This window comes from Chiloscyllium plagiosum, chromosome 3 (assembly GCF_004010195.1).
Source record: "Chiloscyllium plagiosum isolate BGI_BamShark_2017 chromosome 3, ASM401019v2, whole genome shotgun sequence".
NCBI classification, from domain to species: Eukaryota; Metazoa; Chordata; class Chondrichthyes; order Orectolobiformes; family Hemiscylliidae; genus Chiloscyllium; species Chiloscyllium plagiosum.
This window is the reverse complement of record NC_057712.1, coordinates 74,924,256-74,949,900: the sequence shown is the minus strand read 5'-3', so window position 1 is coordinate 74,949,900 and position 25,645 is coordinate 74,924,256. Positions and strand designations below refer to the sequence as shown.

General features: G+C 39.5%; 1 protein-coding gene across 1 annotated transcript in view; it reads left to right on the top strand.

Moving 5' to 3' along the window:
- lama4 (laminin, alpha 4) overlaps window positions 1-11,182 on the top strand; it is a 192,789-nt gene extending 181,607 nt beyond the window's left edge. Inside the window, exons 39-40 of the mRNA XM_043684602.1 lie at window positions 5,537-5,656; window positions 7,275-11,182. Of these exons, the coding sequence (XP_043540537.1) occupies window positions 5,537-5,656; window positions 7,275-7,420 (266 nt within the window). The 3' untranslated portion in view covers window positions 7,421-11,182. The remainder of the gene's footprint in view (window positions 1-5,536; window positions 5,657-7,274) is intronic.
- Window positions 11,183-25,645: the final 14,463 nt, after the last annotated feature.

Below are 25,645 nucleotides of genomic sequence, written 5' to 3'. Positions count from 1 at the left end.
CACATGGAACTTGGGGTAGTGTATTGAGATGGACAGAAAATTTGTTGGCAGACAGGATTCAGAGAGTAGGAATAAATGGGTCTTTTTCTGAATGGCATGCAATGATTATTGGAATACCATAGGGATCGATACGAGGACCCTAGCTTTTGTATATTAACAATTTAGATGAGGGAACAAATACAATATCTCAATTTGCAGATGACACAAAACTGGGTGGAAGAGTGAGATGTGAGGAGAATGGAGAGATGTTGCAGTGTGATTTGTACAGGCTGAGTGAATGACTAAATGCATGACAGATGCAGTTTAATATGGATTTTTGTGAGATGATTTTGGTAGCAAAAATAGGAAGGTGGATTATTATTTGAATGGTTGTGATTTGAAGATGGGCAATGTTTGACAATATGTGAGTGGCCTAATGCATCAGTCACTGAATGTTAGTGCACAGGTGCAGCAGGCAGTAAAGAAGTCAAACTGTATGTTGACCTTCATAATGCGAACATTCAAGTACAGAAATAAGGATGTCTTGCTGCAATTATACAATTATACATATTGATGAGGCTACACCTGAAATATTATTTTTTGTTTTCATCTCCTTATCTGAGAAATGATGTTCTTGCTATAGAGTGTGTTCAGCAAAGATGTACCAGACTGATTCCCGGGATGAAAGGACTAATGTATGAGGAGGCATTGAGTTGGTTAGGATTGTATTCACTGCAGTTTAGAAGAATGAGGAGAGATCACCTAGAACCCTACATGATTCTAACAGGAAAAACAGGAATAATGCAGGAAGGATGTTTTTGATGAGTGAGGAGTCCAGAACCAGGGATCATAGTTTAAGGATAAGGGGTAAACTTTTGGGACTGAGATGAGGAAACACTTCCTCACCCAGAGAGTGATGAGCCTGTAGAATTTACTATCACAGAAAGTGGTTGAAGCCAAAACATTGTGATTTCACAAACGACATAGATATAGCTGTTGTGGCCAAAGGGTTCAAAGGACATTGGGGAGCACAGGATTAGGGTATTGAGCTTGATGATCAGCCAGGATTATAATGCATGATGGAGCAGGGTTCTAATGACCTATTCATCCTCCTATTTTCTATGGATATAAATAGGGACAAATATGTAGTTTAATTCAGTGCATCAATTAATTTGCATGTGCTTCAAAGTTTCTGACATCATTAGGTATTGATAATTTAATTAACAGAGTCAAAGAATTGTCATGGTGCTGAAGGAGGCCATTTGACTCATCATGTCTGCACTGGCTATCTGAAAGTACTACATAATTAGTGCCGTCCTCCTGCCCTTTCCCCATAAAGCTGTACATTCAATTATCATCTAATAAACCCTTGATTGACTCAACTGAATCTGCCACAATTGGAAGCAGTGCTTTCCCTACCCAGACCATTTGGTGTGTGTAAAAGTATGTGCTCACATCACATTTACTTCTTTGGCAAATCATTTAAACCTGTGCCTGCTTGATCCTTTCACAAAAGGAAACAGTTTCTGTTTGTCTACTTTGTCTAGACATCTCCTAATTTTAAAAATTGCAATCAAATCTGTTCTGAGCTTTCGCCTCTCAAAGGAAAACAGTCCCAACTTCTTCAAAATATCTTCATAACTGAAGTTTCTCATCCATGGAACCATTATTCTAAACTTTTTCTGCACTGTCTCTAATGTGTTCGTATCATTCCCAAAGAAAGGAGTCCAAACCTGTGCACAATAATCCAGCTGAGAAGAATCATATTGGACTTGAAATGTTAACTCTGTTTCTCTCTCCACACTTGGTGCCAGACATGCTAAGTTTCTCCAGCTCTTTCTGGTTTTATTTCCAATTTCCAGCATCCACAGTATTTTTGTTTTATTTATCCGACTGAGCTCTAATTAGAGATTTTTATATGTTCAGTAAGATTTCCAGGAGAAATTTGTTTCACTGCTGTTGTACTCTATGCCCTATTAAAAAAGCTTTGGATACTGTATGTTTTATTAACTGCTCTCCACCTGCCACCTTTAATGACTTCGAACAACACACCACCTCATACTTCTCATTAAAATTCACCTGATATACAATCCACCAACTTGTCAACATCCTTTTGAAGTTCTACACCATCCTCTCACTTCAGTGCTTCTGAGTTTTGTATTGTCCGAAAACTTTGAAATTGATCCCTGTACACTAAGATCTAGATTATTAATCCAATTAGGAAAAGCAAGAGTCCCAGTACTAACTCCTAGGAATTCGAATACAAAACTTCCTCCAGCCCCTCAGCCAATTTTTGAATCCATATTGCAACTATCGCTTTTATTCTTTATTCCTGGATGCGTTGGCAACTCTAAACATCCATAGTTTTTACAAGATATTGCTATTGAATCTTTCTCGTAACTGAATTTCCTCCTCTGTCACCACGGCCTGAATAACATCTCCTTCCCTGTGAAATCAAATGCAAATTATTAATTTAATATCTCAGCCATGTTCCCTGCCTCCTTGTGAAAATCTCCTTTTCTGGTCCTAGTCAGCCCTACTTCACCTTTTACCAACCTTTTACTATTTAAATGCCAAGAGAAAACTTTGGGATTCCCCTTTATGTTAGGTGCCAGTTTCCATTTGTAGTGTCTCTTATGTTTCTCTTATTTGCTCTCCCTTCTGAACATTTGTATTCAGCTTGATTCTCAATTGTATTTTCTAATTGACATTTATCATAAACATACTTTTTTTTTCTTTATTTTAATCTCCAGCTTTTCTTTTCATTAGAATCATAAGGTACAGAGAGGCCCTTTGGACCCTCAAGTCTGCACCACCAAAAGCTTGCCCCCACTAGACCCATAGTCTTGAATGTTACACAACTTCACGTGTTCCTCCAATGCCCAAAACATCAACTCTCCTGCTCCCCGGATACTGTCTGACTGCTGTCCTTTTCCAGCACCACATTTTTCGACTGATCTCCAGTATCTACAGTCCTCACTGTCTCTATATTCAGCCAAGCCTTGTTGAAGCTGGAAATGTGTTGCTGGAAAAGCGCAGCAGGTCAGGCAGCATCCAGGGAACAGGAGAATCGACGTTTCGGGCATAAGCCCTTCTTCAGGAATGAAGGGCTGAAGAAGGGCTTATGCCCGAAACGTCGATTCTCCTGTTCCCTGGATGCTGCCTGACCTGCTGCGCTTTTCCAGCAACACATTTCCAGCTCTGATCTCCAGCATCAGCAGACCTCACTTTCTCCTCAAGCCTTGTTGAAGCCAGGTTTCCCCCGGTTAATTATTAGTTGACCGCTTTGCAGAATACCTATGTTCTGTCTGCAAAAATGACCCTGAGCTTCCAGCTCCTGTTACAACATCACCATGTTTCCATCCCCAAATTTCTGAGGCAGGCCTGAAGCAAAGTTCCAGTGAGGCCCAGTGCAATCTCAAAGAACAACAACTCAATTTCCACTTGGGGATCCTATAGCCTGTAGGACTCAACACCGAGTTCAATACCTCTATAGCCTGATTCCATCCTTTCCATATGTTTCTCTCTGTCGCTGTGAGCTCCATCTCCACCTATCCACTCATCTCTCTGTATAGAATGCTCTAAAGGGCAAAAATTGTTGATGATATTCAACAGCTGCATGACCTTATTTGAGACCTGTGAACATTCCAGTACTTGCTGAAGATGGCACAAATAAACTTGTTTTTCTGTACTTGTGGTTTGCTACACTGTATAAGAGAGTGAGTTTTGTTCCATGCTGTTGGGCTTCACCTTGGACTGGGATCGCGAATGGTGCCAGGAACAAACCTAAGCCTCAAGACCAGCCATTGATTGACAGGCACAAGGGCGTGAGGCTTATTGCTTTCTTTTTCATTTTTAATTATTACTTAATAAATGTTCATATCTAAATAAATTAATGTTGTTGAGTTTCCTTTTAATTATATTTAACCGAATCTGAAAAGAACCACTTGGATACACTTTGTAATCCAAGACACTCTCCCCTTTTAAAATCAAATTCAAATTTCACCATCTGCCGTGGTAGGATTCAAACCATTAGGCTGGTACTATGGATGCTAGCCCAGTGACATTGGCACTGCACCACTGTCTTTACTAACCCAGCTCCTTCAACTCTGAGAGAGGGCCATATTTCTCTTCTTCATTATATTAATAACATTAGTATGGATCATTTCCTCTGGCTGATCATCCTCTCCTACTCTGTGACATCCATAACCATTACACTGCAGGGATGACTTACCATCCTGGAGTCACTTTTATACCATCAGAAATTTCTGCCTGTTTTTTTTCCTAATTAATGAATCCCCTATCACAACTACACTTTCATTCTTCCTTTTCATCTGTACAGCATTCACATACATGGTACCATGGAGTTAGCACTTGTTGCAGTCTTCTGAGGAAGAAGTATCCAGTCCTTCACCAGTATCCACAATGAAAATCTTATTCTTGAGTGAGACTGCAGAGGAGTCCTGTGCCACCTGTCCGGTTCCTTGGGGTGTTAAGAGATCTCAAGTTCCTTAGCATTTTGAATGCTCTTACCTGCAGTGTAACCATCTCTTTAAACACGCTATGTATGTATTTTTTAACCTCAAGATGCATTACAGTGACTTCAGCTGCTGCTTGAGTTCCAAAATCTGGAGCTCACACTTCTGCAGGCAGTGACTCTTCCTATACGTGGTCATTTAAGTCATATGAAGTGTCCATGATTTTCCATATGACCGATATACTCTGTCATAACCTCCGCTTACTTTTGTATTATTTATAATTATGCACTTTACATTGAAGATTAGCAATTAATAAATGTACAGCTCACTTGTAATAGAAACATAGAAAATAGGAGGAGGAGGAGTAGGCCAGTGAGCCATTCAAGCCTTCTGTGCCATTCATGATGACCATGGCTGATCATCCAACTCAACCACCTATTCCTGCTTCTCCCCATATCCTCTTTAGCCCCAGGTGCTATATCCAACTTCTTATAATCATACAATGTTTTGGCCTCAACTGTTTTCTATTGTAATGGATTTCAGAGCTCTCCACTCTTTGCGTGAAGAAATTTTTCCTCATCTTATCTCAGGTATCACCCTTTAATGTCACTCTTTGGATTTAGCAGGGAGGCAACTGTGTTAAGACAGCTTTTTTCAAGGTCTACAAAATTCAGACAAAACATCTCACCCAATAGGAGATGCAAAAACAGGTAGGATTAAATTTCCTGAAGTGACTGGGTAAAGCCTGAAGGAGCCCATAATGCATATTTTATTTTCTGGGACATGAATACGACACATTTCAGTTTCCAATTTTTTTCTCTAAGTGAAATTAATAATGAATGCCACTGAAGGATAATATGTGATGTGATCCATGCACAAGAAATACTAGGTTGAAGCTGCCAAATCAGATTTTGAGTGCTATCAGCAACAAGAGATTTAGATCAGTTCCAAATTCAGATCCCATAATTTAAGTTTTAAAGCATTCTGTGTAATCTATTTAGTTTTACATTTAACTAATGACATTTTGTCTTCCATTTCAATTACTTTCTCTTAGTGACTTTATATTTCTGCTCATTTAGTTATCAGAGCATCAAATGTTGTGCAGTTGGATGTGGACTCTGAGGTAAACCACTTAGTGGGGCCAATAACGTCACACTCTTTCAGTCCCAAGGAACCAGTATTTGTTGGAGGAGTGCCAGGTAAGCAAAGTGCTTGACCCTTGAACCTTATAAGTAGAGGGACATTGGGAAGGGATTGTTTCATTCTGGAGCTATTTTAGTGAAATGTTGTATTGGGTACAGTTCTCCCAACCCTGTGGAAATGAGTTTGGAGACACAGGAATATAAGGGGTGAACCCTTTGGGGATGGTTCTCTTCATATTCCTGTCACTGGGTACATTTCCTGCCTGGCTGTTCACTCTGTGGGCAAGTAGCCTTGGCAGCAACATGATGAAGGAATCAACAAGTTAAGCTAGTATTTGTTTTTGATTCACCAGGTAAGTCCTGTCGTCTGTCAGCTGTTACTGTCCAGCAGTGTGCAGCAAGGTTCAAATTTCCTTCCCCTTTTACTACCTGGCCTTGTCAGGAGTATTGCAATTATGCACTTCTGTAATTATGCACTTTATATGTGCTTCTGCCACCCAGGCTGAGGTACAACAATGAGGCAGCTAATTCAACCCTTAAATTTACCCCCTTAAAACAATGAAGGTGAATGCAACTTGGATTCATTGAAATTTTAGTTTGGGAGGAAGTGGAAGATCTTCTCTTAGCATTTTTAAAAAGTCCAGACAAATAAATCATAAATGTGTGCAAGGGAAATGTTACTGTGCAATAATTCAAATAGTAAATGTGGGATGGTTATTTTTAAATTTTGGTTGTAATTTAGATAAACCTGGTAATATTACATTATCCCATTCAATGTTTACAAAAGACAGAATTGCTAATTCAAATCAGTTGGATCGAACTGGGAATAAAGAAAGGAAGATATTCAAGATGCATTAAATTGACTGGTCTTCGTCCTGTAACTGTGCAGTCACATAAACTACTGAATGATGTCCTTTTTCTGCAATTCAGAAGGAATATAAGAATACCAGTAGGCCATTCAGCCTTTTGAACCTACTCCTTCATTTAATTAGTCCATAGTTGACCTGTATCTTAACTTCAACTTCTTCTATTTCTGAAATCCATAGTACCCTTCTGAACAGTAATTACAGGCAGCATGAAATCCCAGAAGTCTTTAGCTCTTGAGACTCAAGAAGGTGATAAAGAGGTTTAGTCATAGATTTAAAAAAAAAGAAAATGTATAACAGTGAAAGAAATTAAACAATGACAGCAAAGTAGGGCAGAGAATAAGCATGAATTTGAGTCATCATAAACAGTTTTATAAGGGTTAACTTTTTTTAAGCAAAGAATAATCAGCACATGAAACAGGCCTCAACAAAGGGTTATTGGAGGCAAAAAAGCTATCAAATGTATGTTATAGAAGTCTAGATATTTACTGTCTGAATGAACTGGAATAAACCTAATAGCCATCTTCATCAGTTCCTACTTTGGAATATTTGGAAAATTCTTGAGAGAGATTTTTCTTTATTTGTCAACATAATAAAGGCAGTGTCAAAGATAATTACTTTATAGTTTCCCTGAACAGATAGTACTGGACCACTTTCAACTGTCGTAGTCCTTATGGTAATGGAAGTAAGCCAGCAAAGTATGAATTAGCATTGTTGTCACCAGATTTCAGTCAGTCTGAAAAGTATTTTGTAATTATGAACTAAAGCTAAGGCAGCTCAAGGAATAACTTTCTATTTTGTTTTCTCAGAGTCACTACTCAGCTCAAGACTGAGCATGCGCCAGTCATTCACTGGTTGCATGAGAAACTTCAACATCAATGAAACTCCTGTCATTTTCGCCAAAGCTGCCCTGGTCAGTGGAGGAGTCAGCATCAACTCATGCCCTGCAGTTTAATGCTTGCAAACGCTGCTTCTGCAATCTTTACATAACTGCCTGAAGGAAAATTGATGCCAAATCACAATTTCACATTTGGGGGTGCAGTAATGTATCTCAATTGAATCATCTGTCAAGTTACTTCCTCCATCTCATTTCTTTTTAATTTGTCCATGCATTTCTTTTACTTCAAGTTTTTTTTCCAACAAATTAGTTATTGGAACCAATAAAGTTACCTTTCAGTTTGGCATGATCAATTTTGAAAGCACTAAGAATGCAAATTTATGTTATCAAAGGGTCAAAACATTAATTCCAAATACTGAGCTTGAATTGCAGTGTCGATTTGCTAAATACCATTAGTTAATACTAGTGATAATGATGTGACTTTGCTATTTGTAAGAAAGAGATGCAGTGGGTCAGATTAATCAAGTTTGTTATTGATCTGAAGGGATCAGGTGCAATGACCTTTACTGTCTACATTTGCCTCATGTAAATAAAATAAAAATAATTTCTCTACATCCCTATTAGTCCTCATACTCAACCATCTGAGTAGAATTATGTCAGTTCAATTTCTATCCAACAGGTGCTTCTGTTTCATAGTTTATAAGTAATGATCACACACCTGGCCAGTTAAATGATTCATACTGGTGATTTGGATGCTTCTTAGTTCCTCTAATTAGTAAATCAAGCACAATTTCACTTTCATAAAGCATGCAGACTTCATTTGATGGAGTTTTATTTTAAGTCTCCTGCCAGAATCTGCTTAATACTGTAATGAATTCCAGCATTATGCCTGATGACAAATGCTAAGCAACTGGTATATTGTTGCCTGCTTTCTGTCTCCCTTCTGTCTCAAATAGAAGAGATCCATTAGCTATTTTCCAATCCAATGAGACCTTTCCAAAGTCTTGGGAACTCTGGAAAATTAACACTATCTCAGCAGCCTCTCAAAAAACGCTAAATAAAGTCCATCAAGATCTATGTCAGGTGTTAGTACTTTTCTCAATAATCTTTCCCAGATGACTGTCGTTGCTTAAAGTTCCTTCCTCACTTTTACTTATTGATTTATAATAATTTCTTCTGCCTTTCACAAAAAAGATTAATGCAAAAATGTAGTTTTCCTAATTTTTGTCAGTGTTTGCTTTGATCTTCTGTCCAAACCTCAGACCTGCCAATCAAATTTGCAGAATTCTGCAATTTACTTTTCTCCATTTGACACTATCTTTTAATTTTTTAATAATCGACATGTCCTTCCCTGAGAGATATTCTTTCTCATTGGGATGTATCTTTGCTGAGGATTATTATTACAGAAGAATCCCTGCAGTGCAGATACAGGCCAGCCCAACAAGTCCACACCAACCTTCTGAAGTGTATCCCACTCAAACACATTCCCCTTCCCTATTACTCTCCATGTACCCCTAACTAACACACTCCGGAACACTGTGGCCAATTTAACATAGCCTTTTCACCCAACCTGCACATCTTTGGATTGTGGGAGGAGCACCCAGAAGAAACCCATGTAGATACAGGGAGAATGTGCAAACTCCACACAGACAGTCGTTCAAGGCTGGAATCGAACCTTCTGTGAGGCAGCAGTGCTAACCACTGAGCCACCGTGCCACCCAGATGTGAACTATCTGTCTAAATCTCTGCCACTGCATCTATATTGATCTATATCTTAACCTACTGAAATTAAAACAGTGCAGGAGAAACTTAGCAGGTCTGGAGCATCAGTGAAGAGAGACATAGTTAACATAGAGTCCAAAGACTGTTCTTCAGGTCCAAAACATTAACTCTGTTTCTCTGTTCACAGGCTGATTGACAAGGTTAGGATTGTTTTCGCTGATGCTCAGATGAGTGAGGGGGAATCTCATAGAGACGTATAAAACTCCCAACAGGATGAGACAGGGTAGATGCAGGGAAAATGTTCCTAATGATGCATCCAGAACCTGACTAAGTGGATAACTCTTTGTATGTTAATGTTGATCTATTTTACAGTAGAAAGCTAGATTGATTAATGTGAAAATTACAATTCATGTGATTTGTTCCAGTTACAAATCTAATGTTAAAGTGTCACAGAATTATCAGGTATTTGGGACGGAAATGTTATGTTAACATATATCATTATCATTCTGGGCATAATTTGAGTACCAAAGACAACTGTTTCCTTATTTTATCACAATTGACATTCACTTGCAATTTTAAATATCAAGGCCAGAGGGGGTTCAAACCCATTTTACCCAATGTTGCCTTCACTTCAGTTCTGCTGCCAATTAACATGAAGCGGAGTGCTGCAGGGACCTCTGGTGGTATTGATTTGGTATGGCAATGTCACAATTTTATAATTTTCCATTGATGCATTCAAGATTAAAATGTAGTTTGTCAGTGACTGCCTCTCAAAAATAAGCTCAAACTAGTAAAGTTTTGATATTCAAGCTTTCAAAATTGCATTTAACGCATTATTTCCATTTACATTTTATGATCATGTTTTCACCATATCCAAAACCTCTGCTAGAGATGCATAGTCACCAATGTACCTAGGGTCGAAATGTTGTGGAAAATTAGACCAGGAACCCAATGGATACAGAGTGAATGGTAATGTTTGCTACTTCTCCAATTTCATCTAAGAATAACATGGGAATTCCAGCTGTCTGTTCTTTACTGACAGCAGTAACCACTTTCTTATTCAATAAATAGAAGCAATCATACAGGCGAATGTTTTAGTGAAATGTCTGATGCAGACATCTGACTAAAACACAGTTGTCACAGGCTTTTTAAAAATATTACAACATCTTTATATTGCAAATTGTAAATGTATTCAAATAGAGAATTTATTTTAAAAGACAGCTGACAATCAATTGGTTGGCCCTTTAATAGCTGTACTTACAAGCTCCTCTGGACATTTGCTGAATTTTGGATTTGCTGATTATTATTGTAAATTTGTGGATGTTGCCCATTCAGTATATAATTACATGTATTGATGGATATGGAACTAAGCATTGTATTGGTCAAATAATCAAAGCATAGCAATTCATTGCCTTAGTTCATGATTGATTTTGTGCTTTTAGAGTACAATAAATAAAAAGCAAATATGAAAACATGGAATAAATAAATCCAAGAAATAGTAGCTTTCATCCTCCCAGCTCACCAACTTGTCTAAACATTGGCACTGTTAATACAATAATCTAGTATATGATAGCACCGCACTAGGTTCATGTGTAGGCGGTCTGCATTCAAGTCACAATTTTGCTTCTTGTGAGAATATCTTTACTTTCTGTGTGCATGTTTCACCCTTGCCACAGCCATGTAATTAAAATGAGCTTGTCAGTAACAAATTGATCCACAGGGGAGGTAGCTGCCAGAATGAGAGACATCAGAGTCTAATCCTGCTGCTATGGGAAGTCTAGAACACAAGCAGATAAAGACAATGGAAATATGATGCTGGCATAGAGACCCAAACATGAGAAGAATAACCGATACTTCAAACTTTAATGATGACACCAATCTCAGAAAACAACAGGATTCTCTATAACAATCATTCAATTTTACTGCATATTGTAAAAAATAACTCAAGTAAGCATTACTGCCCCTCCTTCCATCACCTTGTGCCGTGCACATCTTAACAGTTACATTGATATCCAGCCAGCTTTTCTTTGTGGTTAGTGGAATTGTATTTGGGCACTTGGCAAATATACGTACATCTACAGTTATGCTTTGAAAATTGCCTCATTGTACTTTTTTTTACAACATTGATCTAATAAATTTCAGGATCTGATTTGCAAATTTGTTATTGTGAATATTTCATTTGTAAAAATTGTGCAACAGCCCTTATTATGCAAAGGACAGACAAACATACAAATTAGCAGAAGGATGAAAATGATGGACCACTTGAGCTTGATCTGCTATTTAATAAAATCATGACTAATCTGATTGTGGAATCAACGCCACATTGTAACATACCATAAACAACATTTGATGACCTTAGTCTAGCTATCTCTTCCTTTAAAAAACTATTCAATGATTCTGCTCCAGCACTCTGTGGCAAGTGTGTTCCAAAGACACTCAGTCCTCAGAGAAAAAGAAATTGTCCTTATCTCCACCTTATTTTTCAACTATTTCTAGTTACTTACACAAGTGAAAACACCCTTTTACATTCATCTTGTCAAGTTCCTTTAGGATCTTACATATGTGCGAAAGTTGGCCTTTCATTTCTCTAAATAACAATGGATTCAGACCTAACCAGTCCATTAGATAACCACTCCCCTATCCCAGAAATCCCAAAGAATTTAAAAGCATTCTGAATTTGTACATCTAAGATGATAAATATTCTTCTGCTATAGCATGAAATTTTTTTGCAATTTATTTGTCAAGGAAATGTAAAATATTAACCTGATAGGATTTTCATGATAAAATATAAAGAATGGAAGCACCTTTTAGAAAACAGCCATATGGCATGTCCAGTGTGGGCGACTTGTGAACTTTGTAAAAGGTTTGCTGGGTACAGGGCATTAAGGATGAAATTCTGCTCTGGGTGCAGAGAAGCCCATTGGGTGCAAAGAAAGTGAGTGGAATAATTTGTGCTGGATTTACACTTGCCCTGGATTTTCTGATGAATATGCCTGTGCCATAGGAGCTTTGCATTGCATTGTGGTACAAGCTTTGTTACAACTTAGTTATATATTAGCCAGGCAAACTTCCCAAGGTGCTTCACTAGAGCCTGAGTAAACAAAAATTGATTGCTACCTAAGAAAGTCTAAATGACCAAAAGCTTGATCAAAGTGGTAAGTTTTAAGAAGTCTTTTAAAGGAAAAAGAAAGGTAGAGGTGGAAAGCTTCACACCTTAGTTCCAGAAGGCACAACCACCAATGGTAGAGAAATTAAAATCAGGGATTCACAAGATGTCAGATTTGGACAAGCACAAGGATCTCAGTAGGGTTGGGGAGCTTAGAAGGATAAGAAGGAATAAGGCCATGGAGAAATTTAAGAAAAACGATTCTTAAATCAAGGTGTTATTCAACAGGGAGCCAAGGTCAGTCAACAAAGAAACAGTTGTTGTTTCAACAGAATTTCAGACTCAGAATGAAATCAACTTTAATGGGGCTGTTAGCATGTGTAAAAGAGTCTCACTTTTACAGCTAGAAACAAAGTACACACAATTCCAGTCAAAGCAGGAACGCTTCCATCCACCTCCTATCCAGAGGGTACATCTGAGGGTGATACCAAGCTACCTCCGTGTTTTATTTCCACTACCTGCAACAAATCTAGCTGGCGAGCGTTCCACTGGAGAGTTACTAAGGTCTCAATGAGCATCGCACCAAAATTAATGAATCCTAAAGCCTATCTCTACAATTTCAAATGGGGCCAATGCCGATCACAAGTGGCCAGCATTCCCTACCCCTATATGTGTTGTCAGAGCAGGATGCCCACAATTTTAGGGCCAAGGTGTGTAATTGTAGGATCTATCAGAGTCCTAATCTTGAAAAAGTCACAGAATCATCTAATAACTGCAGAAATAATAGAAATCTAAAGTTAATTTGTCATCAGACGTTTTACTGACACAAATAGACTAGCAACCTCAAATGAGAGTCACCAGTTATGAAACAACTTTTCAGAACGCAACGAAGAAATGAAGAGCCTTGGCGTCTGGCACCAACTTCACGATTTCATCTGCTGAGACTGAACCACAGGTGCTGGTGCGATGAACTCTTAGGAAGCCTGTCCACATTGTAAGTTTGAAGGTCTTCCCATGGTTACATAGACATCAATAGGCACATTAGTAATCGTCAGGCAGTGACTCCCATTGCATCTCCTTAGTTGCCTGTGTAATACAATCATTGTAGTTAATATACATTTGTATTGTCACAAAATACAAACTTGTCTGAAGATTTCTAAGGGCCTAACAGTTAACTTTATAGTGAAGCTACAAATAGCACTAAGGGGAACCAAAGGGAAATGTCAGAATTATTTTTCCTTTGTTCCATCCATTTTATGTATTATCACCTTCACTGATAATTTTACAACTGGTCAAGTTATGACTTAACATTTACATATTACTATGTTTTAGTTTTCTTTAAGCTGTTTCAATACTCATTTGGAAAGCAAAATCATAATCTAACATAAAAGGACAGGATAAGTTTGCAAATCTGATTTGATAAATGACTGGGTCTAAAAATAGAAAGAACAATAAAATGTGTACAGCTATTTCTAATACCAAAAGCAACAGAAAGTAATGGAACAGCAAATAAAAAAGGAATTAGAATTGATGGAAGTTTTTTGGACAAAGTACTGAGAGGAGAAAAAATTCTTGATTTGATCAGCGTGGGTCTGATAAATATGGAGATTCATCACCATGAACAGAATGTTTCAGTGTGCTGTGGTCTCTGTCCTCCTGGTGACACAAAAACGGCTGCTGTAGCTGCACTACAGGGAGTGAAATCATCTGATCAAACAGCCAGCTGCTTTCTCACCCCAGCAGTGCCACCTCAAGTGGCGGCCACTCAGTTGGTGCACAGTGGGTTGTTTTTCTTGGGTAGTTCCCAAGCTGTCTGTCAAAGTTATTTGGTAAAATTCCTGAACACCAGCATATTCAATCAAACATGAAAATGTAGCATGTCTGCTGATGAAAGCTCATCCCAATAAATCCTCCATGTGCATGGAGTTTCAACAAATCCACACGCTATCCTAGAGGTGGCTATGGTGCGGAAGACACTATCACCCACCTCCATAAGACTTTATGTCTTATGCATGCAAATGAAATGCTATCTTGAACTAACCTAGATTGCTGTTGAGTCTTGTTCAATACATAATTTCAGTTGCATTTCATTGTAATCTTTTGCTACAAATTCTGAGTCTTATGATCCTGTTCCACAGCTACCTGATGAAGGAGCAGTGCTTCTTCCTGCTGGATTGCTGCTGGACTATAACCTGGTTTTGTGTGATTTTTAACTTTGTCCAGCCCAGTCCAACACTGACTCCTCCACATCACAACAAACATTAACACAGTGAACTATCAATTCAGTGAAATTCCTTTGGCTGTCCAATATGTGCTAGTGTTCCAGTTGTCAGCAGCCAAACATTGCAAATTGGCAGATACTATATGCTCAGGGACACTAAAGCTTGGCTCAATGGAGAACCCTAATCCAAAAAGGGACTGGGACCCCTATAAAACTACTTCAGCTGTATTAACCAGAGAAAGTTTAACTTGAAATGTAAATGTATGCTGTAAATATTGCATGTAACAGCAAATGTGGCGATGTATTTCATTTATAGTACTGAAAGTAACATTTGTGTTTTTATGTCAAATTTGAACAATTATGTCATATACTATATTCATTAAATTTATTAAAGTGCATTTTTGGGGGAAAATAACACAATATGAAATTAATACTTTCTTGTCATAGGAGTACATCCAACATAACTAATTTCCTAGGAACCTAAGGATGACAGAGATCAAACACAATGACTCCAAAGTGTGCGCAAGGCGACTACAGTTTAGCCAGAAAGAAAAATAAACAGATTTCTACAGTTGCTTCCTGTTGCTTGTCTAGCTATGTCCACCAGGTTACCTGGAGGTGACTGAGAAAAATCCATATTCACATGTCTACCACGCCAGATTCTATTTGAGAGTTGGTTTGTTTGGATCAGATGTTAATACTCCGGATCTGAAAAGTTCAGGGATTCATTTACTAAGTCCACCATCAAGTGTTGATTTGTTTCCTAGCTTCAACTGTAAGGTGGATAATTTTGAAGATAATTATGATTGATTTTAATTATATGTGGAAAAATGGGGGAAAATCTTCACAGCAGCAGGTGCCTGAGTTCAGTTCCAGTATGAGGTGACTCTCGGTGTGGAGTTTGTACATTCTCCCCATGTCTGCATGGGTTTCCGTGGATGCTCTAGTTTCCTACCTCAGTCCAAAGACATTCAGGTTAGGTGGATTGGCCATGCTAAATTGCTCGTAGTGTCAAGGAATGTCCAGGCTAGGTGAAATAACCTTGAAAAATACAGTGTTACAGGGACAGGGTAGTGTGGGTGTGTCTGGGTGGGATGCTCTTTGAAGGGAGGGTGTGGACTTGACGGGCCAAATGGCCTGTTTCCAAGTTATAGGAATTCTATAATTATAAAGTTGAATATATTTATAATACCATTTCAGGTCTGCTTGCTAACACAGTACGTTGAAACAAAGGTACAGAATAAAGTATGTTTATTCCATATTTTTCACCATTTCAACTAAAAGGGTGGACAATTTAAACAACAAGCCAGTAGAACCATAACAATTATAATTTTAGATTTGATCTTTCGAATCAGCAGGAGCAGTAGGGAGGAAGATACTTGAGCAAACCAAAATAAGAAAGTCAATATCCAGTGAAAGACAAAATCCATTATTTACTTTTAAGTAAATGATGGGCAGATCTTTAATGAATTGATCTTACAATTTTTCAGTGTCTTTTACAATATCAAGCTATTGTACTTTCCCAATAATTAAGTCATTTTGTGAAGTATTCAATATTATACTACAGCAAGGCACGGTGGCCAATTTGCACAGAGAAAGGTCAACATAATAACAAGATAGCTTAAGATAATGGGCAAATTATCCGTCCTAATAACATTGATTGAGGAATGAACATTAACCAGGATACCAAGAAAGTCCACCTGCTTTTTTTCAAAGAGCACCATTAATTATTTTGCATCTAGCCTGAGAGGGAAGCCAGGTCCTGAGTTAAATATCACAAGAAAAGGCAAAGTGATGGAATAAAATGTGATTTCATGCAATGAGCATGAACTTGAAAAACTATAATGGGATAAAGATTTAGCACCATGCATGTACAATATAAAATCTAATGGTGTTAGTTCCTCAGCACAGATTTATATGATGGGTCCACCTGAATGTCATCGGCCCTTCTTCCTGAAGAAGGGCTTATGCCCAAAACGTCGATTCTCCTGTTTCCTGGATGCTGCCTGACCTGCTGCACTTTTCCAGCAACACATTTTCAGCTCTGATCTCCAGCATCTGCAGACCTCACTTTCTCCACCTGAATGTCATGCCTGGATTTTCCAAGGGCCAGAAAGTTGTTATTCCAGTGTAAATGGAAGTTATGTGTGGGGGCCCTGCAGATTTCCCAAAGTAGTAGACTTTGAAGAAGGAAACTGAAGATTCCATTGGGCAATTCCCTTTTTGCTGAACCCTCCAAAAGTATTAGCTGAATTTGGAAAATTTGCACAGTTCCAACTAAATTAAGAAAATGATTTACTCAGTAAAAGTTATATTGTTAAATATAGTCTAACTTATGATTATTTAACTGACCCCATACTTACCTCACAACCCTTAATTACACCTCCCCCATTCCCTTATGCATCCCAAGACCCAACACTGATGCCCCTCCCTCCACTTCCCTCGAATATAAAATAAAACAATAAACTGTGGATGCTGGCGATCTGAAACAAAAACAGGAATTGGTCTGGCAGCAGCTGTGGGCAGAAAGCTGAGTTCATGTTTCAGTTTTGGACACTCTTCATCAAAACTTCCTCTACCGCAGCTCCAAACCCTTTTCCCTGCCAGGTCAGAATCCGAGCTGACCTGAAATCCTACCCCTACCTTCACTGCTCGACATGCTGTCACCAACCCTTGGTCTCTGACACACTCACCTTTCTCCTCCCCTCCCCCACCTGCAGGAGCCGATTCCCATCCTGTTGGACCGATGTAAATTCCCTTGTCAGATCTGATCTCCATCACACCAGACAACACACAGCCTCTTGCCACCACCACTGAACCCAAACTGAAACCCTACTTCAGACTAGAACACCTCTGCTGGCCCAAAATCTAGTGAGATCTGGTTGCTCCCATGCACCTGACCTATACTTAACACCACATCACTTACCTGTCCTCCTTGTCACTTTGCACTCTGGCACTGTACCCTCTTGGTATTCTATGCAACTAGTACTGTACTAACCTGGGTCCTTTAACCCCTAGTCATCAGGCATCCTACACCTTGCACTATACCCTCTCCCAGCTGGCACACTACTTACCAGGCACCCTACCTTCCCAGTATCCTAACACCACACTTACTTTATGTACTTACCCCTTTCATAGCAGCAGACAAAATCACTTTCAGGAACTGGAAAGTTGACTGCTGTGAAAAGCAGGGGTGGTTTGCCTTCTACCGACAGTTTTGCGCTAGAAAGAACCCTCAGAATTGAATTACAGCTCAGCGTTTCTTAAGAAACCTTGATCGGAACCTTTCCTCAAATGAGAAGTCCCCTTTTCTTGTAAAAACAGGAAGGCCCAGAGTGCCAGTCTGTGTGAGACTGACAATCCTTGTAAAAGATCGCCCAACATTTTTTCATTAAGGTTTACATTCTCCTATTTCTATTGCATTTTATATATATTTTCTCATTTCAAAAACAGTAAATGCTGATGGAAATACTGGTGATAAAGGCTTTGAGGAAATACTGAGCTTAATATCATAAAAAGTACCGAGAATGACTATCTGCTTATATATCTATTGATATTAATGTCAGATTATTTGATCGATACTATGTCATTAAAATTGTATGTTTTTTTGTACAAGAGGTTGGTTGTACACATCATCTGTTGAACCACATGATTTCATTTTAACTTTTTGCCCTCAATAAGCTCTCAGATTAGGCAAGTCAAGTCAAATCAAGGGCAAAACCAAATTTGGCTCCAACTAAATGGCCAAGATTTTGCTGATTTTGTTATACACACACAAACAAAGCTTAGGTTTTTTTTAAAGCAATTGCTGTACAAATGTAATATAACAACATAAAAAACAAAACACTTGGCTATTGCGCAAATTACAGAGGCATGGGATTAAGGGTGATTTAGCGGTTTGGATCAGAAATTGGCTAGCTGAAAGAAGTTGTGGATAGTGATGCAGAATGTTGTAGGTGACAAAGAGACATTGATAAGCTGCAGAGCTGGGCTGAGAAGTGGCAAATAGAGTTTAATACAGAAAGGTGTGATGTGACTCACATGGAAGGAGTAACAAGAGTGTAGACTACTGGGCTAACGGCAAGATTCTTGGTAGTGTAGATGAGCAGAGAGATCTCAGTATCCAGGTACTTAGATCCTTGAAAGTTGCCAACCAGGTTGATAAGGTTGTTAAGAAGGCATATGGTGTGTTCGCTTTTATTGGTAGAGAGACTGAGTTTCAGAACCATGAGATCATGCTGCAGATGTACAAAACTCTGATGCGGCCACATTTCGAGTATTGCATACAGTTTTGACACCGCATTATAGGAAGGATGTGGAGCTTTGGAAATAATTCAGAGGAGATTTACTAGGATGTTGCCTGGTATGGAGGGAAGGTATTGTGAGGAAAGGCTGAGGGACTTGAGGCTGTTTTCATTAGAGAGAAGAGGGTTGAGAGGTGACTTAATTGAGTCCTGTAAGATAATCAGAGGGTTAGATAGGTTGGACAGTGAGAACCTTTTTCCTCAGATGGTGATGGCTAGCATGAGGGGACATAGCTTTAAATTGAGGGGTGATAGATATAGGACAGATGTCAGAGGTAGTCTTTTTACTCAGAGAGTAGTAGGGGCGTGGAATACACTGCTTGCAACAGTAGTAGACTCGCCAACTTTAAGGGCATTAAATGGTCATTGGATAGGCTATGGATAAGAATAGAATAGTGTAGCTTAGATGGGCTTCAGATTGATTCCACAAGTCGGTGCAACATCGAAGGCCAAAGGGCCTGTACTGCACTGTAATGTTGTATGTTATAAAACTGAAATTTCTGGAAAGGCTTAGCAGATCTGGCAGCAACTGTGGAAAGAAAGCAGAATCAATGTTTTGGGTCCAGTGACCCTTTTTCAGAACATAAGAGCATCAGAATCAGGAGCAAGTATAGGCCACTTGGCCCCTCAAGCCTGCTCTGCCATTCAAAAGATTGTGGCTGATATGCCCCAGGCCTTAAAATCTCTTTCATGCTAGCTCTGCATAAGACTTCAACAAGGGAAGGTAATAGCCTACTGGTATTATTGGTAGACTATTAATCTAGAAATCCAGGTAATATTCTAGGACCTGGCTTTGGATCCCACCAAGACAGAAGGTGTAAACTGAATTCAACACAAAATTGAAATTAGGAGTCTACCGATTAGATTACTTACAGTGTGGAAACAGGCCCTTCGGGCCAACAAGTCCACACCAACCCGCCGAAGCGCAACCCACCCAAATATATTCCCCTACACCTACACTACAGGCATTTTAGCATGGCCAATTCACCTAACCTGCACATTTTGGACTGTGGGAGGAAACCAGAGCACCCGGAGAAAACCCATGCAGACACGGGGAGAATGTGCAAACTCCACACAGTCAGTCGCCTGAGGCGGGAATTGAACCCGGGTCTCTGATGCTGTGAGGCAGTAGTGTTCACCACTGTGCCACTGTGCCACCTTGAAACTGTTGTCGATTGTCAGAAAAAAAAACCCATCTGGTTCACAAATGTCCTTTGGGAAAGGAAACTGGTGTCCTGGAGACTGGCCAACACAAACTCCAGACTACAGCAGTGTGGTTGTTACTTAATTGTTTTCTGGGCAATTAGGAATGAGCAATAAATGCTAGTCCAGCCAGAGACACCCACATCCTGTGAATGAATTTTTTTACAATCACCAATGCTTCCAAATTCTGTCTAACTCCTCTTTAAGTCCTTTCAATGATCTAGCCTCCACAACTCTCTGAGTAGAGAATTCTGGGGTGAGAAAAATCCATTGCGTTTCAGTTTTAAATGAGTGTCAATTTATTCTGTAATTACGAAAATCACTGGGAGATTATGGGTAAGGTGGCCTTTTCATAAATGCAGAAATGGCAGGAATGAACTAGCAACATGGGGTAAACATGCAATTTATGGGGGCTATTTCTTCCTTGCAACCAAATCTTGGCTACTTTGTGCACTAATAATATTGTTATTCATTCAACTCCACTGAGTGGGAATTGTTGCTCATAAACATGACACCAAACATCTGATGCAACTGTTTTACTCAAAAGTTGTTCATGGCAGGAAGCTCCCAATAGGAAAACAGAAATGCTTTAGGGATGTCCTCAAAGCATTCTTGAAGTGACATCTTTGGCCTGTAACTTAGCAGAATAGAAAAGGTTTATTTCGGAAGGCACTGAACACTGATTAACAGACTTTGTCAAGCAGAGACAAAATATAAGTAAAACATACCGAAAGTGCACAAAGATTCATTTAGTTAACCTTTCAAGCACTATGTACCCTGAATCTGACAGAATCTGTGGATAGTACCCTGGACTTTCAGAACTATTAAACCAGAATGAAAACAAATCACCCTCAATCCTGAGGGACTACCTGAGAAGATTTTGTTCATGTGCCATTATTCATCAGCAAAACCTGGGCCAAACTTTAAACCAAACCTCCAAAGATCATCAACATGAAACCTCATAGCACACATAATTCTCAGTGGAATCATTTCACACCATGTTAATCAGCGGGTAAACCTGTGTTATTTGATCAAGCTGGTGTTCAAAATGTATTACTGCTACTGTGTGCACTCTGTAAGTATAATGACACCAAGTTCTTAACCCAAGCCTGACACCGCAGTGCAGTAACTGAGGAAACACTGAACTGTTAGAGATGCCAGCTTTCTGATGAGATGTTATACCAAGGTTCATATGCCTGCACTGGTGGATGTAAAACATGGTCTAGGATTGTTTCGAAAAACTCAATGGAGCTATCCCCATGTGTATCTTGGCCAATATTCATGCCTGGATCATCACCACAAATCTGGTCACTGTCACATTACTATTTGTGGGAATATACTGTGAGCAGTTGGCTTCTGCATTCTTAAAATTCCAACAGTGACTACACTTCAAAAATTGTTGTGTGATTTTTAACTTCAAAAATCACTTCATTCGCTGTAAAGAATTTTTAGGTCTTGAGTCTTTAGTGGAGCTTTACAGTCAGGTAACGATGAGCCGCAGCGCCCAGCCCGAGGCCCTAGGGGCAGTATTAGTGCAGGTTGAGCGGTAGAGATGAGGGGATGTCTGTCTGGTGATCTGTACGGCGCTATATGAAGGATCTTACCGTCCGTGACGGGGCGATGGAAATATCTCAGCGCACGCTTCCCAGTCTGAGTTGGATCCCGGGCGCTGCTGCACGGCTCCCGCTTCACCCTGCCGCTCCCCCGACATCAAACAGTCCCCTGCCTCCAGAAACCTCCGGGACTGCACAGCAGCCAGCTCACCCGTCATATTGTTAACTTACGAGCTGGTGGCGAAGAGAGAGAGAGAGAGAGGAACAGTAAGTGAAGAAGAAAGGAACTTCAGCATCTTGCATATATACCCAAAGCGGCTCAACAAACAAACACACACAAAACCTGGACCAAAATGATCAAACTGCAGTGAAAATAAAAGAAAATGCTGGAGACATGCAGCAGGGTTCATCAAAGCTGTCAATCTGGACTGGGTAATGTTAAATTGATAAGAAAACTGCAGGAAGAGGGGAGGACATAAAAAGGCCGACTCCCTAAAGAGGATGGAGCTGAAATTTCTACACGATTACTGAGAGTGACCAGCATTTTCTGCTTTTGTTTCAAATTCTGTGCACCTACTGTTCATATATTTACTAACTGCCTCCCAAACTATTATGAAAGAAAACCCCGATTAACAAAGTAATAGGAATCAAGCGAAGTGTCAATACTTTTGAACTCTCAATAGTTAGAAGTGCTTGTTGATACAGTACGAATCGCTCAAGATCAGCTGCCTACTGTTGCTGCTGTCCTTGCTTCATGTTATAGCTATATTGGCGTAGATGTGGAAGAGCTGATCCGGTATTTTGGGTTGATTTTGGTTCTATTACCATAAGAGAGTGCTCTCCGTCAATGTACGGGGTCTAATAATGAACAGCCACGCCGATGGTCCTAGTTACAGTAATCAGTCTTTGCTTGAAATGTCTCCGTTTTGCGTTGGCGCCGGGAGCACAGCGGCGGCACCCAATGTCACAAAGACGCTCTGTTGATGTGTCAGAGCCGGCGCCAGTAACACGCCGCCAGTGCAGCCAGCCCTTCAGTCCGCACAGAACGGCACAGATCTGCAGAAGTGCCCGTACTGTATGCACATACAGCTGGGAAAACGCCATGCCGTTGATAACAAGCGCCAGCCAATTCATACCCAGATGCTACAGAATGGAGGTTGAGACGTACTTGTACATTATCCTGCACAAGAAACAAATACCCTTGGCTAGAGAACCCACTTACTGTTCGTCACAAACACCAGTACACAGCATCCCATTGAATACAAGTTGAACTCTTTTCACTACCCAAAATTGTTTGTGCGAACCTGTGTGTGTGTGTCATGATTTAGAGATGCCGGTGTTGGACTGAGGTGTATAAAGTAAAAAATTTAAACAAGGCAACCTTAGATCTCATGCTCTTAGAATTATTGTGTGGACTCCTCGATCCAAGGGAACCTTACGTAGTTCTTGGACTTCAACTCTCCACAAGCCTTATTTCTTCAGTCTAGGAATCTGTCCTCATAGTACTCAGCCTGATAATTTTTAATAATTCTACTTGGCGCCTGTTGTGTGCCGTTTCTCCCAAATTTCTGTTTGACTGACACAATCATGTGCGCCCTCCTAAGTCCAAGTATTCAAACTTACACCTGGCTTTCAAATATACTTTACAGTTTCTAACTGTACAACAAGCAATTTGTCTCTAAGTAGGTTATGTAGGTCACATCTCTCTCTCCAAAATGACTATTTTTATCTTTATTTAAAAATGTATTTAAAACATATCCACCTTATAAAGTCCAGCAACAGTCAAGTCGCTAACAACAAAGTCTCATCAGAAAATTAGCTGAATGACCTCTAATTGGTAATTGTGGGATATAGGTGAATTAATGTTATTTCTGCAAATTATAAGTTCTGATACAGAGTAAATGAATTCACATTAGTCTATGATTGTTTCTCAGCTAAGAGCTGAGTTAACAAGAATGGGAACTACATACAAGAAGTATATAATCCATTAAAGATATGCCTAATCAATAATCTATAATAGACTGACGTCAAACACCCTTATGGGAGTCAGAGATAAGAGTTTGTCACGGACAAAACAGGATAAACAGAAGTTGTGGGATCAGTCTTAAGGAAATGAGTGACGTAAGCGAAGCAGGGAACAAACAATGGAATAAGGAAAAATATGGGGATTCAAACTGTATAAATTTCGAGAGTTTGTTGGATTTGGTGTGCATTTTGTCATTACCTTACCTGGTAATGAGACAGGGCACCCACCTATAGGTGTATAAATAAAACAATGCTGCTGTTCAGATCTTTGTCTCGGACTGAAATTATTAAAGTGAGTGTGCTTTTGTTTCTTACAATTGGGGGCTCGTGTCCGGGATTTTCTTCCATCACCGGGGGGAGTGTCTGGCCTTGGACACTGGGAAGACGCGTCCCGTTCCCCATTGAGGAGCGGTCTCGTGTCCCGGTTTGGTCTGCTCCCTTGGGTGACTGGTGTGAATCCTACAAGAGAGACATCTGAATCAGACAGTGATAGGAGGTTGATAGACAATACGGCAAAAGGGGGCCAGGCAACTCTGTGCACAGACCAGGGTAAGAAAATTGACTTTTAAGTATTGCCTTGGTGGCCGGGATTGCGTTTTAGTAGTTAATAAGGGACTAACGAAGGAACTCAATATGGATTGTGCTGTGGGTGAGGAAAAAGCCTCCGGGAAAACTAAGTAAAGAAAAGGCAATGGAAATGGAGGCAGGGTCCCTTACAACATACCTCCAGAAAGTCCTTTGGGCAGGATGTTGTGGAATTGGTAAAATAATACTTGTACAAGGGAGAAAGATGATTGAATATTGTTGCTTTGTATGGACTAAGGAACCCATTCTTCGTCCCGCTGTCTTCTGGCCAAAGTACAGATCGGACGAAGACTGGGTTTGTAAATATCTGAATTTATACGTCAATGTGCGAGAGAGAGAGAGAATGAAAAGAGCTGTACAGCTGGTAGGAAGTTTAACCCTTTGTGATTTGGTTTGAGTGAACATTTGTTTGTTAGTGATTGAATGTTTGTGTTTTATTCCCTGGAGCTTGAGTTCCAGGACTGTTTAGAATCTGATTTTTATTATGGAAACTTAACATGATTTCTTTTAAGGTTAAGGATTCTATCGCGATTATGAAGAAAAAAAAAAGAATGATAATTCCTGTTCTTTTTACAGATCATTACTGCCTTACTATCAGTTTCTAACTAATCTCTTTTATCTTTACATAAAAGCGATTTATGGAGGACAGTTGAAGTTTCAGTTCAACATTAGATTGTAGTAAAAACAAAATTCTATGGTTAATATCTGTGACCTTGGATTCAGCCATTGTTCATGCATTAGAAGTTTTTTTAAACTTGAGTAGACAAATTCTTTTAAGGCAGCTCTGATTATTTTACGACCTATAGTATTGTAATTGAGCAAATCCAAAACTAATTTTGGATTTAAATTACAGGACTAAAACTGGGTAATTACAGTGAATTGCAAAATTGGGAACTGTATGCATTTTGCATTTTAACTATTAAATACTGAAGAAATGAACGTAAATATATAAATATATTTAAAAGTTAGGAACAGGCTTTAAAGGTTAGTCAAGCATGAATTGATGAATTGGTGTTTGAAGTTATGGGGAGCTAGAAATATTGCAATATTTCTTTAAAAAAAGGAAAAGGGGAAGAACGTAACGACTTATCCCCTTCGGGAGGTACCCATAGGGGACAAAGAGATTGGGTTTGTAAGTACCCCCCCTCACCAGTGGGGAGGTCAGAACATTTAAAAAGGAAATGAAGGTCCTGGTTGAGGATCCGATGGGGTTGTCTGAACAAATTGATCAATTTCTGGGGCCCAGTCTGTATACCTGGGCTGAGTTAATGTCTATTTTGAATATACTATTTACTGGGGAGGAAAGGGGATTTATACAGGGAGCTGCTATTAAAATATGGGACAGGGAACACCCGATTGGAGATGGGATGCTGGACAGGGAGAGGTGAAGTTTCCCCTCAAAGACCCCCAGTGGGAAAACCAAAACCCGGAGCATAGAGAAGAAATGAGGGAATTGAAAGACCTGATTCTAAAAGGAATAAGAGAGGCAGTTCCGAAGTCACAGAATTTGACTAAAGCCTTTGAAGCTAGACAGGGGAAAGATGAGACTCCCTCAGCTTTTTTGCAAAGATTAAGGGACTCAATGTGGAAATATTCTGGAATGAACCCTGAGGACCCAGTGGC